Here is a 14,013-nt window from a genome sequence, read left to right as displayed (position 1 = left end):
ACCCTGGACTGCCTGGAGCTCTGAACCGAGTGGCCTGCCACAGCTCAAGGAGGGAAGGAGCGATTCCAACCCATCATCTACTAGTGGCCAAGACAGACCTGCGAAGAGTTTTCCAGGCCTGGGCCGAGGAAGGTGCCTGTGTGTCTGTGCAGGAAAGCAGCTGATCCACTGGGAATGGCAAGTTGTCTGTGAGAGAAGCTGCTTCACCTTCTGTGTGTGTGTGGAGACCAGCCGGGGGACTGGGACAAAGGAGAGAGTGTCTCCCATTGTCTGTCTGTGTTGAACAGCAGCAGCAGCCTGGGGAGAGAGCAGAGCCTGCGTTTGGAAAAGGTGCCAATGAGGAAACTAGCCCATTGTCTGAGGAAGATTCACCAGCCTAGGATGGCTGGAGATGGATCCACCAGAAAAGAGCATTCCAGGTGTGTCTCTGAATCCAGCCATGGGGGCTGGAGCAGAGGGAATGGCTCTGGGATGGGCAGTGGTGTCCCTGCTAAGGACACTGGTCCTTGGTGCAAGAAAAGTGCTTCTGCTTCTGGGGAAGTGAATCCTTTGCCTGAGCCTGTGGGGGCTCGAGATGGAGCCAAGATCCCAGAGCTGGATCTGAGGGCAGCTGAAGCCCAGATGGGAAGTGGGCCTACCTCTGTGTCTCTCAGGGGGGATGATGCTTTAACTTGGTCTAATCCAGTTAAGATCATCAGGAAATCCCAGAGACCAGACGATTCTGGTGCTTGTTCTTTGCCTGATGCTGAGGTGTTACTGGGAGGGGGTGAGAGGACTCTGTCCTACTAGAGTCATCCTCTTGCCAGGACACAAGAACAGATGGGCAATGGAGTTACGCTAACTGATGAAGATAAAGAAGCTGGTAGCAGAAGGGAGAAAAGGGACCCTAATCTTCTGTCCGGTGGTACTGGCTGTCTGCCTGGAGGGGGATTATGTGGTAATCTGCCTGATGGGCCAGAAGTGATCCTGGGTGTAGGTGAAACCCAGGAGCTGGTTGTGGCTCAAGGGAGCAGTGCCCCTGTGGAGCCAGACAGGGGTGAGTTGTTGTTTGGGGGAGCTCTTGAGGAAGAGAATTTCCCTGAAACTTTTCCTGACCCGTCTGTGGGGACTGCAGAAAATGGGAGTGAGGTGGAGGAGAGTGAACAGGAAAGGTGCTTGTCTGTAAGAGCCAGAGCAGCCCTTTGCCTGGGGAGAAGTTTGTTTCAGCTCCTGATGGCCAGGACCTGCCTGAGTGTGAAACCACTGGCTGTGCTCTGGAAGGGTCCAGAGCAGGCAGGGTAAAAGTTTCTCAGGAATTGGAAGTTGATGCAAGTAAAGTGAAAACTATCAGGGAATGTGAGCAGCCCTGTGAGAACCAAGTAAAACAGCTGCACAGTCAGTCTCTGTAGGATGCAGGAGAGGGCCAGCAAATCCCCATCTCCAGATGGTGGAAACACTTATATTCTTATACTGGACTCCACTTCTGATTCCATGGGGAGGCAGTAGTTGGAGGTGGAAGGACAAAGGAGCTGTGGTCCTGGTGGGCCAGTAAGGGATAAACAGGGATTTCTCCATGTGGATTCTGCGTCTGGGACTCACAAAACAACTCTCAGAAAGCAGTTTGGTTTGCAAATTTCCAGGCTGGCTGGGAGGGGGCCGTCTCCCTGAGATCATCAATGGCCCAGCTCTTGTTAGAAGGGAGGGCACAGCCAGAGAGATCAAATTTCCACCCCAGGGGGCAAGAGAGAAGATTAGAACTTGATGGTGCTAAGAAAGACCTCAGCCATTTATCCCCAAAATACCAGATTCTCAAGGATGTTGCACAAAGGTTGTGGTCTACCAAAGAGCAACGTAAATGTGCAGTTGCAATGGGTTTGTCCTGTAACTCACGCTGACTGCTGTAACCAATGGGTGCTGCTACCAAAAGCTGTAGAATTGTACCATGCACTGAATGTTTAAAAAGAGCCATGTGACATGATGACATTGATGTAGAAGCATGAGTTGTATGTTGAAGGAGTCTGTAACTCTGAAATGTCACCATTGTTCCCTGTAACTAGTCTTGCAACCTCTCACATGAGGAGGAACATTCCAAACCTATTGTGTGGCATGGAAGGGGAAACTGAGGCACACAACCATTTTGGTGGTCTGGCTAAATGCCAAGGGTGGAAGCATTTGTACCTTCCTTTACTGGACTGTAACTGAATTCCAAACATTGTCTGGAGCAGCTGTATGGGCTGGTGGTCAGACAGGGCAGGGCCCAGCCCAGAAAAGAACTATTTGATCTGTTGGTGCTGCAGCATCTGTATGGGCTCTGCCTGCCCGACTTGAGAACGTGGCTGACGGACCAGAGACAGAAGCAGGGAGACCGACCAACCCGAGGGAACTAAAGGGACTTGCCCGGCTGCATCACATGAAAAGGGCCAATACCAAGCTCCTGAGTTGGAGCCTCCCCCAGCAGGATTATGACATGGAGGTGGTGCACATCAAGGGGAGCACTGAGGGTGCAGCCGATGCCCAATCACGAGGGGAGGGCCCCAAACTTCCCCAGGTCACTGGCTGAGTGACCCCGCTCAGTTCGGTCTGGAAGGGGGGAGAGATGTGATGGAGTGGGGGATACCTGTGTGTATGTGTGTGGCTCACAGAGGGTGTGGGGCTCCTGCTGAGGGTAACCTTGATGACCAGGTAACACCTTTGTACTGCAGACAAAGGAGGAGGTGAAGCCTCAGGGGTTTGAACTGGAACTGGGAGTTGGAAGCAGTGAGTCTGGGCTGGGAGAGAGAGAGAGACAAAGGAGGGGGCAAGGCCCCAGCTCTGGGGGCCCCTCGGGGCCTCCTCTCCCCAACATGGATGGGACTGGCTGTCTCTGCCTGCTGCACTAACTCCTCTGTATGATGCTGTGTCCTGTCGGCTAATAAACCTGCTGTTTTCCTGCTGAGTGAGAGACTCCTGCCTGCGGACAGGGTGCAGAGCTTGGGGGACCCCAGAACCCCATCACACGCCCACCCTCTGTGAACCCCCCCCCAGCCCGCTTTAGCCCCCCCACCCTGTGTGACCCCCCGGGAACCTCTGGCACCCCCAATCCCCCCACTCTGTGAACACCCCCAACCCTGTTTGACCTCCTGAGAACCCCTAGCCCCTTCTGATGCTGTGTGAACCCCGGGAACCCCTGGCCCCCTCTGACCCCACCCCCATCTTGTGTGACACCGGGAACCCCTGGCTCCCCCTGACCCCCACATCCTGTGTGATATCCCCAGGAATCCCCAGACTCCCTCTGTCCCCTCCCAACCCCATTCATTCCCTCCAGGTATCCTTGGCCCCCCTCTATCCCCCTGCCCCATGTGACCTACCCTGGGTACCCCTGGCCCCTTTCTGACCCCCCAGGTATCCCCAGCCCCCTGTGACCCCCCCCACCCTGTGTGATCCCCCACCTGAGGTTACTGCCTGCCTGTGTGCCCCCACCCCCGCCGAGAGGACCTCCCTATGTGGCTCCCATTAGTACATCACCCTGATACTTTCCATCCATCCTGCATGACCGCTCCCCAGCTGTACCACCCCATGTACTCCTTGTACACCCCCGAGTGTACATGCTGCGTATTCCACCCGCGTACCTCGCCTTGTGTCTGTCCCCCTCCAGTAAAGCTCCTCTGTGCACCTCCCCACTGGGTCCCTCTGCCCCATTTCCCTGTGTTCTGCAGCCCTCTCTGACCACCCTACCTTGGCCGGAACCCCCTGCGTCCCACCCCTCCTGGGTGTGTGGGGCTCCCCTGGAATAAGGAGGGTTCTGGGGTTCCTGGATAGCTGGAGGTCTGTGGAACTGGTTCCCAGGGGTTTCTGGGGATTGGGGCTGATGGGGCATGTGGGGCTGATTGGGGTATGGAGGGGATCTGGGGAGTATATGGGGCTGGCTGTGGGGTGCATGGGGGGCTGATGGGGATGTGGGGCTGACTGGGTTATGGGAGGGCTGCAGAAGGTGTGGGGTGGGCTGGGGTATGGGGGGCCTGTGGGGGTCATGTGGGGCTGGCTGGGGTATGGGGGGCTGTGGGGGGCTGGGGTTTGGGGGGGCTGTGGGGGCAGGGGGCATCGGGGGTGGGTTGGGGTTGGGGGGGCTGTGGGAGGCTGGGGTTTGGGGGGGCTGCGGGGGGCTCCCTGTCTCACTGAGCCTCTCTTCCCCCAGGAGATCTCGTACTTCTTCTTGGAGCCGTTCCGGGGGGGCCCCTGCCCCTCCTACCCCTCCTGCCTGGCCTGCCTGGCTGACCAGGGCTGTGGCTGGTGCCCGCTGAGTGCCAGCTGCCATGGGCGGCTCCAGAGTTCGGGGCCATGTGGGGCGGGTGCCGTGCGCCTTGTCCTCTCGCCCAGCAACTGCTTCCTGTGCGAGGAGTACCGGGACTGCCACGCCTGCAGCGCCGTGAGTCGGGCCGGGGGGAAGGGCCGGCAGGCGGTGTGTGCTGCGGCGAGGGGCTGGGTACTCGGTCGAGGCCGGCAGGCGTGAGTGCTGTGGGGAGGGGCTGGGTACTCGGTCGAGGCCGGCAGGCGTGTGTGCTGCGGGGAGGGGCTGGGTACTCAGACGAGGTTTCCAGGCACGGCTAGAGAAATCAATCCAGGGTATCTCTGCTCCAAACCTGGCCACCCGCAGCCCAGACTGGGAGTTCCTTCTCCCTGCGGCAAATCCAACCAGCCACACAAGCCCCTCCGCCAGCCCCCCTGGCAGCCAGAAACCGCACCAGCAAATCCACAGACTTCCCAGCTGCTCCACCAGCCCAGCCCAGCTCCCGCCCCAACTCCAGTGAGAGGCTCTTAAAACCTATTTCACCAACACCGCACAGATTCTTCCAGTCCCCAAAGGGTCCAGCCACAGTCCCTGGTCAATATGTACTTGGGTCTCACCCAAACCCCCACGCACAAGCCCAAACCCCTGAACTGCTGCTAACACAAAAGAAAGAGCAGGGCTAGAGGGAACACTTGCTGACATGACGCTTTATGTGCATCAGTCAGCGACTGACGCAGCCAGCGACGTTCTCTGCTGGTTCTTGGACGTCTCTGAAAGGCCGTTTCAGGTTACACGGTCTCCGTCACTGGAGACCTGTAGGTCTGGCCTGCCGGGGTCAGTGTGCTGGGACCTAGATCCTCAGAACGGGAACCAAACCAAGAACAAAAGACAAAAGTCCCAGGTGGGCCTAGCAGTGCCCAGCTCACGGTTCTCCCTGGTCCAAGGACAAAGCCCTTTCTCCTTCCCACCAGGCACTGGGGCGTCTGCCCCACCTGGCCCCGGTGAGCCGCTTTGCACACTGCCATTGGTTGCTGGTGTTGCCAGCCGCCCACCTCATTTACATGGCAGGTAGGATGGATGTCTGGGGGTCTGATTTCAGACCCTTTGTCAGCCCAGCTCACCTGAGCAGTGGGCTGCATCCCACTGCCGAGTCCCAATCCCTGGGAAGTGGATTCGACATGTGAGCACCTGGTTTCCATCCCCTCGCTGAAGTGGGGGCCGAGCTCCCACCGCCTGTCGTGAAGCTCAGCGCTAGAGCGTTGCTACCACAGCGACGGAACTAAACTGTAACTCTGCGACCAGCGCGTGCAGGCCTGTAAGGGGCGCACACAGGTTCAGAGCGTCCTCTGCTTTCTTGAGACACCTCACGCGGCCCTCCTGGCGCGCGGTTTGGGGTCGATAAACACAACGGGCGCCCAAAATAGCTTCCGTACCCAGTGCAAAAGTCCAGTCACGTGACAGCCTGGCACTCCGTTAGGGTGCTCCCTTGGGGGTGGGTGTGTGTGCGCCCCGGGGGCCGGGCCAGGCTGGGTCACACGCATATGGCTTCGGATCTCAACACTGGGACGTGGCTCTGTAACCATAGAACTCTGGGGCTGGAAGGGACCTCAGGAGCTCATCAAGTCCAGCCCCTGCCTAAAGCGGGATCAACACCAGCCAAATCATCCCACATCCAGCCTTTCATAGCCCCCAGGTCCCTTTCCATCGTACTGCTGCTGAGCCAGTCGGTCCCCAGCCTATAACAACGCTTGGGATTCTTCCACCCCAGGTGCAGGGCTCTGCACTTCTCCTTGTTGAACCGCATCAGATTTCTTTTGGCCCAGTCCTCCAATTTATCCAGGTCCCTCTGGATTCTCTCTCTACCCTCCAACGTATCTACCTCTCCCCCAGCTTAGTGTCATCTGTAAACTTGCTGACGGTTCTATCCAGTCCCTCATCCAGGTCATTCATAAAGATGTTGAACAAAACTGGCCCCAGAACCGAGCCTCGGGGCACTTCTGTGATGGAGTGGGCGGGGTGCATGTGTGAGTCAGGCTGGATGTCCGAGGCAAGCAGCAGCTCCCAGTGGCTAAGGATGACCCTGGGGCTACAACTGGCAGATAACACCTCTGCCTGAACAAAGAGCAGGGAGGAGCTGAGCTGGGGTTTTTGAATCAGGGGCGGCAGTTAGAGGCTAGGAAAAGGGGAGAGCTGGAAGGCAGCCAGCCTGAGGAGGCGGAAGCTACACCCCAGAGGGGCACCCCTCGGGGTCTTCCCCCCAGGACAGGTTGGAAGGACTGTCTCTGGCTGCTATCCTGTTGCTTCTGTGAGAAACTGGACATCTGTTGCCTAATAAACCTGCTGTTGTACCTGCTGAGTGAGAGTCTCTCCTGCCAGCGGACGGGGTGCAGTGCAGGGGGACCCCTGAACCCCATCACACTACTATGAACGGTTCAAACAGGCCCTGCTGCATAAGTTCGGGCTGACTCCAGAGATGTACAAAAAGAAGTTCCAGGAGGCGCAGAAGAGGCCAGAGGAAAACCATGTAGATACAACCGCCCGCCTGAAGCAATACTACCAGAAGTGGGCGTTCGGAATGGGAGCCCAGTCCGTAGACGACCTGATCGAGCTGGCGGTTGTGGAGCGATTCTACGAGATGTGCGCACCTGACCTGAGGGTGTGGCTCGTGGACCGGAAGCCAGGGGACTCACATGATGCAGGGAAACTGGCAGATGACTTCACAAACAGCCGGGCCAGGTTTGAAAGTGAGCCCCACAAGGAGAGGGAGTCTCGGAGAGAGAGGGAGTCCCGGAGGGAGAGGGAGTCCTGGAGAAACCGAGAATCTCAGAGAGACCGGTCCCTAACTGTACGACAGAGGGGACCACCTCTTGGGCAAGCCCAGGAAAGAGGGGCCAGCCACCCACCCCCCAGAGAGCCAAACAGAGCCCGGACAGAGCAGCCGGCCCGAGGGACACAAGACCCAGGCTGTTACCGCTGTGGGCGAAAGGGGCATAGAGCAGCCCAGTGCCCCAGGCTCCCAGACAGGTTGAGCAGGCCGGGGGGTCATGGAGTCAACTGGGTGGGGTCCCAGAAGTCAGAGGGGCTGGCGGCCAAGGCGGGTGGTGCTGACAATGGGCACTCGGCTTGGGCCGAATCCGCCCCACAGACCAGCTCCTCAGGGGGACCAAATGCTCAGAGGCCAGTTTACAGAGTGGGGGCGGCAATGCCTCTGTGGAGCAAGTGTCTCAAACACCTCGAGGTAGACGGGAAAAAGGTCACGGGGTTCTGGGACACAGGCGCTGACGTGACGCTGGCCCGACCCGGGGTGGTGGCACCGGGCTGCATGATACCCGATTCCCACCTGACGATAACAGGAATTGATGGGACCCCTTTCAAGGTGCCCATGGCGAGGGTGCACCTGAAATGGGGGAAGAAGGAAGGCCCCAAGGAAGTGGGCGTGCACAGCCATTTGCCGGCGGATGTACTGATGGGGGCTGACCTGGAGAACTGGCAAGGTGAACGCCCTCGTGCCCTGGTCCTGACCCGTAGCCAAAGAAAACGAGGGGTGCGCTCCCCAGATTCAGGGGTACAGGCCCAGCCAAAGTCACAGGAGCCACAGGGGCCAACCCTGAGAGAAAGGGGGTTCCCAAAAACCAGATCTCACAGGCCAGGGGTGCTGGAGCCAGGCAGGGATGGGGAAGTAGCATCCGCTCCTGCCCGAGCGGAAGAATTCCAGGCAGAGCAGCAGAGAGACCCCTCCTTGCAGAAGCTGAGGGAACTGGCCAGTCTCAGCCCAGCTCCACAGCTGGGGGAGGGCTGCAGGGAGAGATTCCTATGGGAAAAGGGATACCTGTATCGGGAATGGGCTCCCAGACGCAAAGCGGAGCCATGGAAGGTCCAGAGGCAACTGGTGGTTCCCCAAAAGTACCGGTGCAGGCTGCTGTACCTAGCCCATGATGTCCCGCTCGCAGGACACCAGGGGATCCACCGCACCAGGAGAAGGTTGTTACAGAACTTTTTCTGGCCAGGGATCTTTGCAGCTGTCCGTCTGTATTGCCTGTCCTGCGATCCCTGCCAGAGGGTGGGGAAGAGCCGGGACAAGGGGAAAGCTGCCTTGAGGCCACTGCCCATCATAGAGGAGCCTTTCCAGAAAGTGGCTATAGACATAGTGGGCCCCTTCAGCAAGGCAACGCGTTCGGGGAAGAAATATATTTTGGTAGTGGTAGATTTTGCCACGCGATACCCAGAAGCAGTGGCCTTGACCTCTATCGACGCTGACACCGTGGCAGATGCACTGCTGTCCATTTTCAGCAGAGTGGGGTTCCCCAAGGAGGTCCTCACAGATCAGGGGTCCAACTTCATGTCGGCCCTACTGCAAAGCTTGTGGGACAAGTGTGGGGTCCGGCACACCTGGGCCACAGCCTACCACCCGCAGACCAATGGGCTGGTGGAGAGGTTCAATGGGACTCTGAAGCAGATGCTGAGAACCTTCATGAATCAATACCCCCATGACTGGGACAAGTACTTACCCCACCTGCTGTTTGCATACAGGGAGGTGCCCCAGGAATCCACGGGGTTCTCCCCGTTTGAGCTGCTGTACGGAAGGAGGGTACGGGGACCCTTGGACTTGCTCAGAGAAGAGTGGGAGGGGACGGCCTCCCCTGAAGGGGAGTCAGTGGTACAGTATGTACTGACCTTCCGGGAAAAACTCACCGAGCTCATGGGCCTGGCCAGGGAGAGCCTCTCCATGGCCCAAAGGAAGCAAAAGGTCTGGTATGACCGTAACGCCAGGGCCCGAGCCTATGCCACCGGGGATCAAGTGATGGTCCTTATACCTGTGCGGCGAAACAAGCTGCAAGCGGCCTGGGATGGGCCCTTCAAGGTCGTCAAACAGCTAAATGACGTGAATTACGTGGTGGAACTGTCGAACCGGACCCACAGCCACCGGGTCTATCATGTGAACATGATGAAACCTTACTGGGACAGACAGAACTTGGTGCTGGCCGTGTGCAGACACTGGGAGGGGCAGGGGGATGATCCCTTGGTGGATTTACTCACAAGGACTGGAGCCGGCTCCTTGCTGGAGTCTATTCCCCTCTCAGACCAGCTGACCCCTGCCCAGCAGACGGAGATCAAGGAGGTGCTGCATTCGCATCAACAGCTGTTCTCGGACACGCCCGGACGCACTGACCTGGCTGTCCACCGGATAGAGACAGGCACCCACGCCCCTATCAAGTGTGTGCCGTTCAGAGCCACAGGGAGGACGGCTCAGGACATAGAGCGGGAGGTTGAAGACATGCTGGCTCTGGGGGTGATCCAACCCTCGTCCAGCCCCTGGGCCTCTCCCGTGGTGTTAGTCCCTAAAAAAGATGGGTCTGTTCGGTTTTGTGTGGACTATCGCAAGCTCAACGCCATCACTGTCTCGGACGCCTACCCCATGCCCAGGCCTGATGACCTTTTAGACAAGCTGGGGGGAGCCCGTTACCTCACCACCATAGACCTCACCAAGGGGTACTGGCAAGTGCCATTAGACCAAGATGCCCGGCTGAAGTCGGCTTTCATCACCCCTGTGGGGCTCTACGAGTTCCTGGTCCTGCCCTTTGGCCTCAAGGGGGCACCCGCTACCTTCCAGCGTCTGGTGGACCAGCTACTGAAAGGGATGGAGAGCTTTGCCCTGGCTTACATGGACGACATTTGCATCTTCAGCCAGAGGTGGGAGGACCATGTGTCCCAAGTCAAGCAGGTGCTGGACCGACTCCAGAAGGCTGGTCTGACTATCAAGGCAGGGAAGTGCAAGGTGGGAATGGCTGAGGTGACCTACCTGGGCCACAAGGTGGGCAGCGGCTGCTTAAAGCCAGAGCCAGCTAAAGTGGAGGCTGTCAGAGATTGGCCAACACCCCAGACTAAGAAGCAGGTCCAGGCCTTCATTGGGATGGCGGGGTACTACCGGAGGTTTGTGCCCCACTTTAGCTCCATCGCAGCCCCCCTCACGGAGCTGTGTAAAAAGGGAAAGCCTGACAAGGTGGTCTGGACCGAGCAGTGCCAAGAGGCCCTCTGCGCGCTGAAGGAGGCTCTGGTCAGGGCCCCAGTGCTGGCAAATCCAGACTTCAACAAGCCCTTCCTGGTGTTCACCGATGCCTCAGACGTGGGGCTGGGGGCGGTGCTAATGCAGGTGAATGACAAAGGGGAGAAACACCCCATCGTGTACCTGAGTAAGAAGCTGCTGCCCCGGGAGCAGAGCTACGCGGCCATAGAGAAGGAATGTCTGGCCATGGTGTGGGCGCTGGGGAAGCTGCAGCCGTACCTGTTTGGACGGCGTTTCACCGTGTACACCGATCACTCACCCCTGACCTGGCTACATCACATGAAAGGGGCCAACGCCAAGCTCCTGCGGTGGAGTCTGCTCCTGCAGGACTACGACATGGAGGTGGTCCACGTCAAGGGGAACAACAACACCATAGCCGATGCCCTGTCACGCAGGGAGGGCCCCGAACTTCCCCAGGTCACTGGCTAAGTGACCCCGCTCAGTGCGGTCTGGAAGGGGGGAGAGATGTGATGGAGTGGGCGGGGTGCATGTGTGAGTCAGGCTGGATGTCCGAGGCAAGCAGCAGCTCCCAGTGGCTAAGGATGACCCTGGGGCTACAACTGGCAGATAACACCTCTGCCTGAACAAAGAGCAGGGAGGAGCTGAGCTGGGGTTTTTGAATCAGGGGCGGCAGTTAGAGGCTAGGAAAAGGGGAGAGCTGGAAGGCAGCCAGCCTGAGGAGGCGGAAGCTACACCCCAGAGGGGCACCCCTCGGGGTCTTCCCCCCAGGACAGGTTGGAAGGACTGTCTCTGGCTGCTATGCTGTTGCTTCTGTGAGAAACTGGACATCTGTTGCCTAATAAACCTGCTGTTGTACCTGCTGAGTGAGAGTCTCTCCTGCCAGCGGACGGGGTGCAGTGCAGGGGGACCCCTGAACCCCATCACAACTTCTCTTGAAACCAACCACCATCCAGATATTGAGCCAGTGAGCACTACCCCCTGGGCCCGTGCGTCAAGCCAGTTTTCTATCCACCTTACAGTCCAGGTATCCAATCCGTATTTCCTTAACTTATGGGCAAGAACGTTGTGGGAGACTGTATCAAAAGCTTTGCTGAAGTCAAGGTACATCACATCCACTGACTTCCCCATGTCTGCAGAGCCTCTTACCTCATCATAGGAGCTAATCAGATTGGTCAGGCAGGACTTGTCCTTGGTGAATCCATGTTGGCTACTTTTGATCACTCTCCCCTCTTCCAAGTGCTCCAAAATGGATTCCTTGAGGATCCCCTCCATGATTTTCCCGGGGACTGAGGTAAGGTGACTGGTCTATAGTTCCCTGGATTGTCCTTCTTTCCCTTTTTAAAGATGGGCACCACGTTTGCCTTTTTCCAGTCATCCGGGATCTCTCCCGATCTCCCAGGAATCTTCACAGATGATGGCCAAAGACTCGGCAATGACATCTGCCCATTCCTTCAGTATCTTTTGGTGAATTAAATCCAGACCCATGGATTTGTGTGCATCAGGTTTTTTTAGGTAGTTCTTAATTTGCTCCTTCCCCACTGAGGGCTGCCCTCCACCTTCCCATACAACATTGTCTGGCACCATAGTGTGAGAGCTGTCCGTGTCCATGAAGACTGAGGCAACAAAAGCATTGAGCACTTCAGCCTTTCCCACATCATCTGTCACTAGGTTACCTCCCTCATCCAGTAACAGCCTCACACGTTCTCTGATAACCCTCTTATTGTTAACATACCTGTAGAAACCCTTCTTGTTACCCTTCACATCCCTTGCCAGCTGCAGTTCCAATTGTGCTCTCCCTTTCCTGATTACTGCCCGGCATTCTCCAGCCGTATGTTTATACTCCTCCTTAGTCAACTGTCCATGTTTCCATTTCTTGTATGCATCCTTTTTGAGTTTAAGCTGACTAAGGATTTCCCTGTTAAGGCAAGCTGGTTGCCCACCATGTTTGCATTTCTTACTATGCAGTGGGATTGTTTGTTCCTGTGCCTTCAGCAAGATTTCTTTAAAATACTGCCCGTTCTCTTCAACTCTTTATCCTGCTCATCAGTTCTCTCAGGAAGTCAAAGTCTGCTCTTTTGAAATCAAGGGTCTGTATGTTACTCTTCACCCTTCTTCCTTCTGTCCACATCCTGAAATCTACCATCTCTGATCACTGGTTGCCACCCACTTCTGTTTCTGCTACTACTTCTTCCTTGTTTGTGAGCAGCAGGTCAAGTTGTGCACGGCTCCTGGTTGGTTCCATCAGCACTTGTACCAAGAAGTTATCCCCAACATTCTCCAAAACCTTCTTGGATTGTCTGTGTGTTGCTGTGTTGGTCTCCCAACAAATTTCCAGATGATTAAAGTCTCCCATGAGAACCAGGGCTTTGTGATTTGCAAGTTTCTCTTAGTTGTCTGAAGAAATCCTCATCTACCTCATGTCCCTGATCTGGGGGTCTATAGCAGACACCAACTACAACATCACCTCTGTTACTTCCACCTCTGAGCTTAACCCAAAGACACTCAGCTGGATTTTCTCTCTCCTCATACTGGAGCTCTGAGCAATCACACTGCTCCCTCACACACAGCGCAACTCCTCCTCCTTCTCCTGCCTGTCCTTCCTGAACAGTTTATACCCTTCCATGACCTGCTCCAGTTATGCGAATCGTCCCACCAAGTCTACGTTATTCCAACCACCTCATACTTGTGTGACTGTGCCAGGGCCTCTAATTCTTCCTGGTTGTTCCCCAGGCTTCTGGCATTTGTGTACAAGCACCTTAGAGAAGTGGCTGATCGGCCACTTTCTCCTCTTCACCCGGGAAACCTACAATGTTGTACCCTCCTCCTTCCCCACTTACCTCAGGGCTTGTGTGACTGACCCCCAATTAACCAAGTTTAAAGCCTCCTCACTAGGTTTCCAAGCCTGCCCACGAAGATGCTCTTTCCTCTGTGGGGTGGATCCCGTCTCTTTCCAGCAGTCCCTGTTCACGAAAGAGAATCCCATGGTCAAAGAAACCGACTCCTTCCCTGCTACACCACCTACACAACCACACGTTTACCTCTGTGATTCGACGATCCCTACACGGACCCCCTCCTTCCACAGGGAGGATGGACGAGAACACCACTTGTGCACCGGATTCCTTGATCTTCCTTCCTAGGGTTACATAATCCGCTGTGATCTCGTCAGGTCGCTCTTGGCTTCATCACTGCTTCCTGCATGGAGGAGGAGGAAGGGGTAATAGTCTGCAGGTCTGATGATTTTTGAGGAGATCCTGTAACATCCAGGATTCCAGCTCCAGGCAAACAGCCAAATTGCCGGGATTCTAGGTCTGGGCGGCAGATGGATGACTCTGTCCCTCTTAGGAGGAAGTCCCCGACCACCAACACCTGTCGTCTTCTCCTAGGGGTGGTGGTCGTAGAACCTCCATCCCTAGGACTGCACATCCTATGCCTTGGAGACTGTGGGGAGTCCTTCAGATCCAGTCCCTGTGAGGTATCAGCCCCAGCTGTCTCCACAGCATCCCCTGTTCAGAGAGGCTGAAAGCGGTTACTTATCTCCACTGGAGTTCGGGAGACCTGAGCTGGTTTTCTTCTCTTGGAGGTAACTTGTTTCCCATTCTCCTCCTTGTCTTGAACAGCAGCCTGCTGCTCCTGCAGGATTATCTGTTGCCTTCTGTCCAGAAAGTCTTCACCCTCTCTGATGGACCGCAGCTGAGGGTTCATATTTGGGCTTCACGTCCTCTCACCTTCTCTTCTAAAATGG

At 56.6% G+C, this 14,013-nt stretch overlaps 1 protein-coding gene across 1 annotated transcript in view; it reads left to right on the top strand.

The window, feature by feature from the left end:
- The window catches only part of MEGF8 (multiple EGF like domains 8), a 77,703-nt gene that overhangs the window by 23,365 nt on the left and 40,325 nt on the right, over nt 1-14,013 (top strand). The window contains exon 17 of the mRNA XM_074981350.1: nt 4,154-4,384. Coding sequence (XP_074837451.1) covers nt 4,154-4,384 — 231 coding nt within the window. The remainder of the gene's footprint in view (nt 1-4,153; nt 4,385-14,013) is intronic.

This window comes from Carettochelys insculpta, chromosome 30 (assembly GCF_033958435.1).
Source record: "Carettochelys insculpta isolate YL-2023 chromosome 30, ASM3395843v1, whole genome shotgun sequence".
In the NCBI taxonomy this organism is placed as follows: domain Eukaryota; kingdom Metazoa; phylum Chordata; order Testudines; family Carettochelyidae; genus Carettochelys; species Carettochelys insculpta.
The sequence above is the reverse complement of the archived record's forward strand: the minus strand, read 5'-3'. Positions and strand labels throughout refer to the sequence as shown.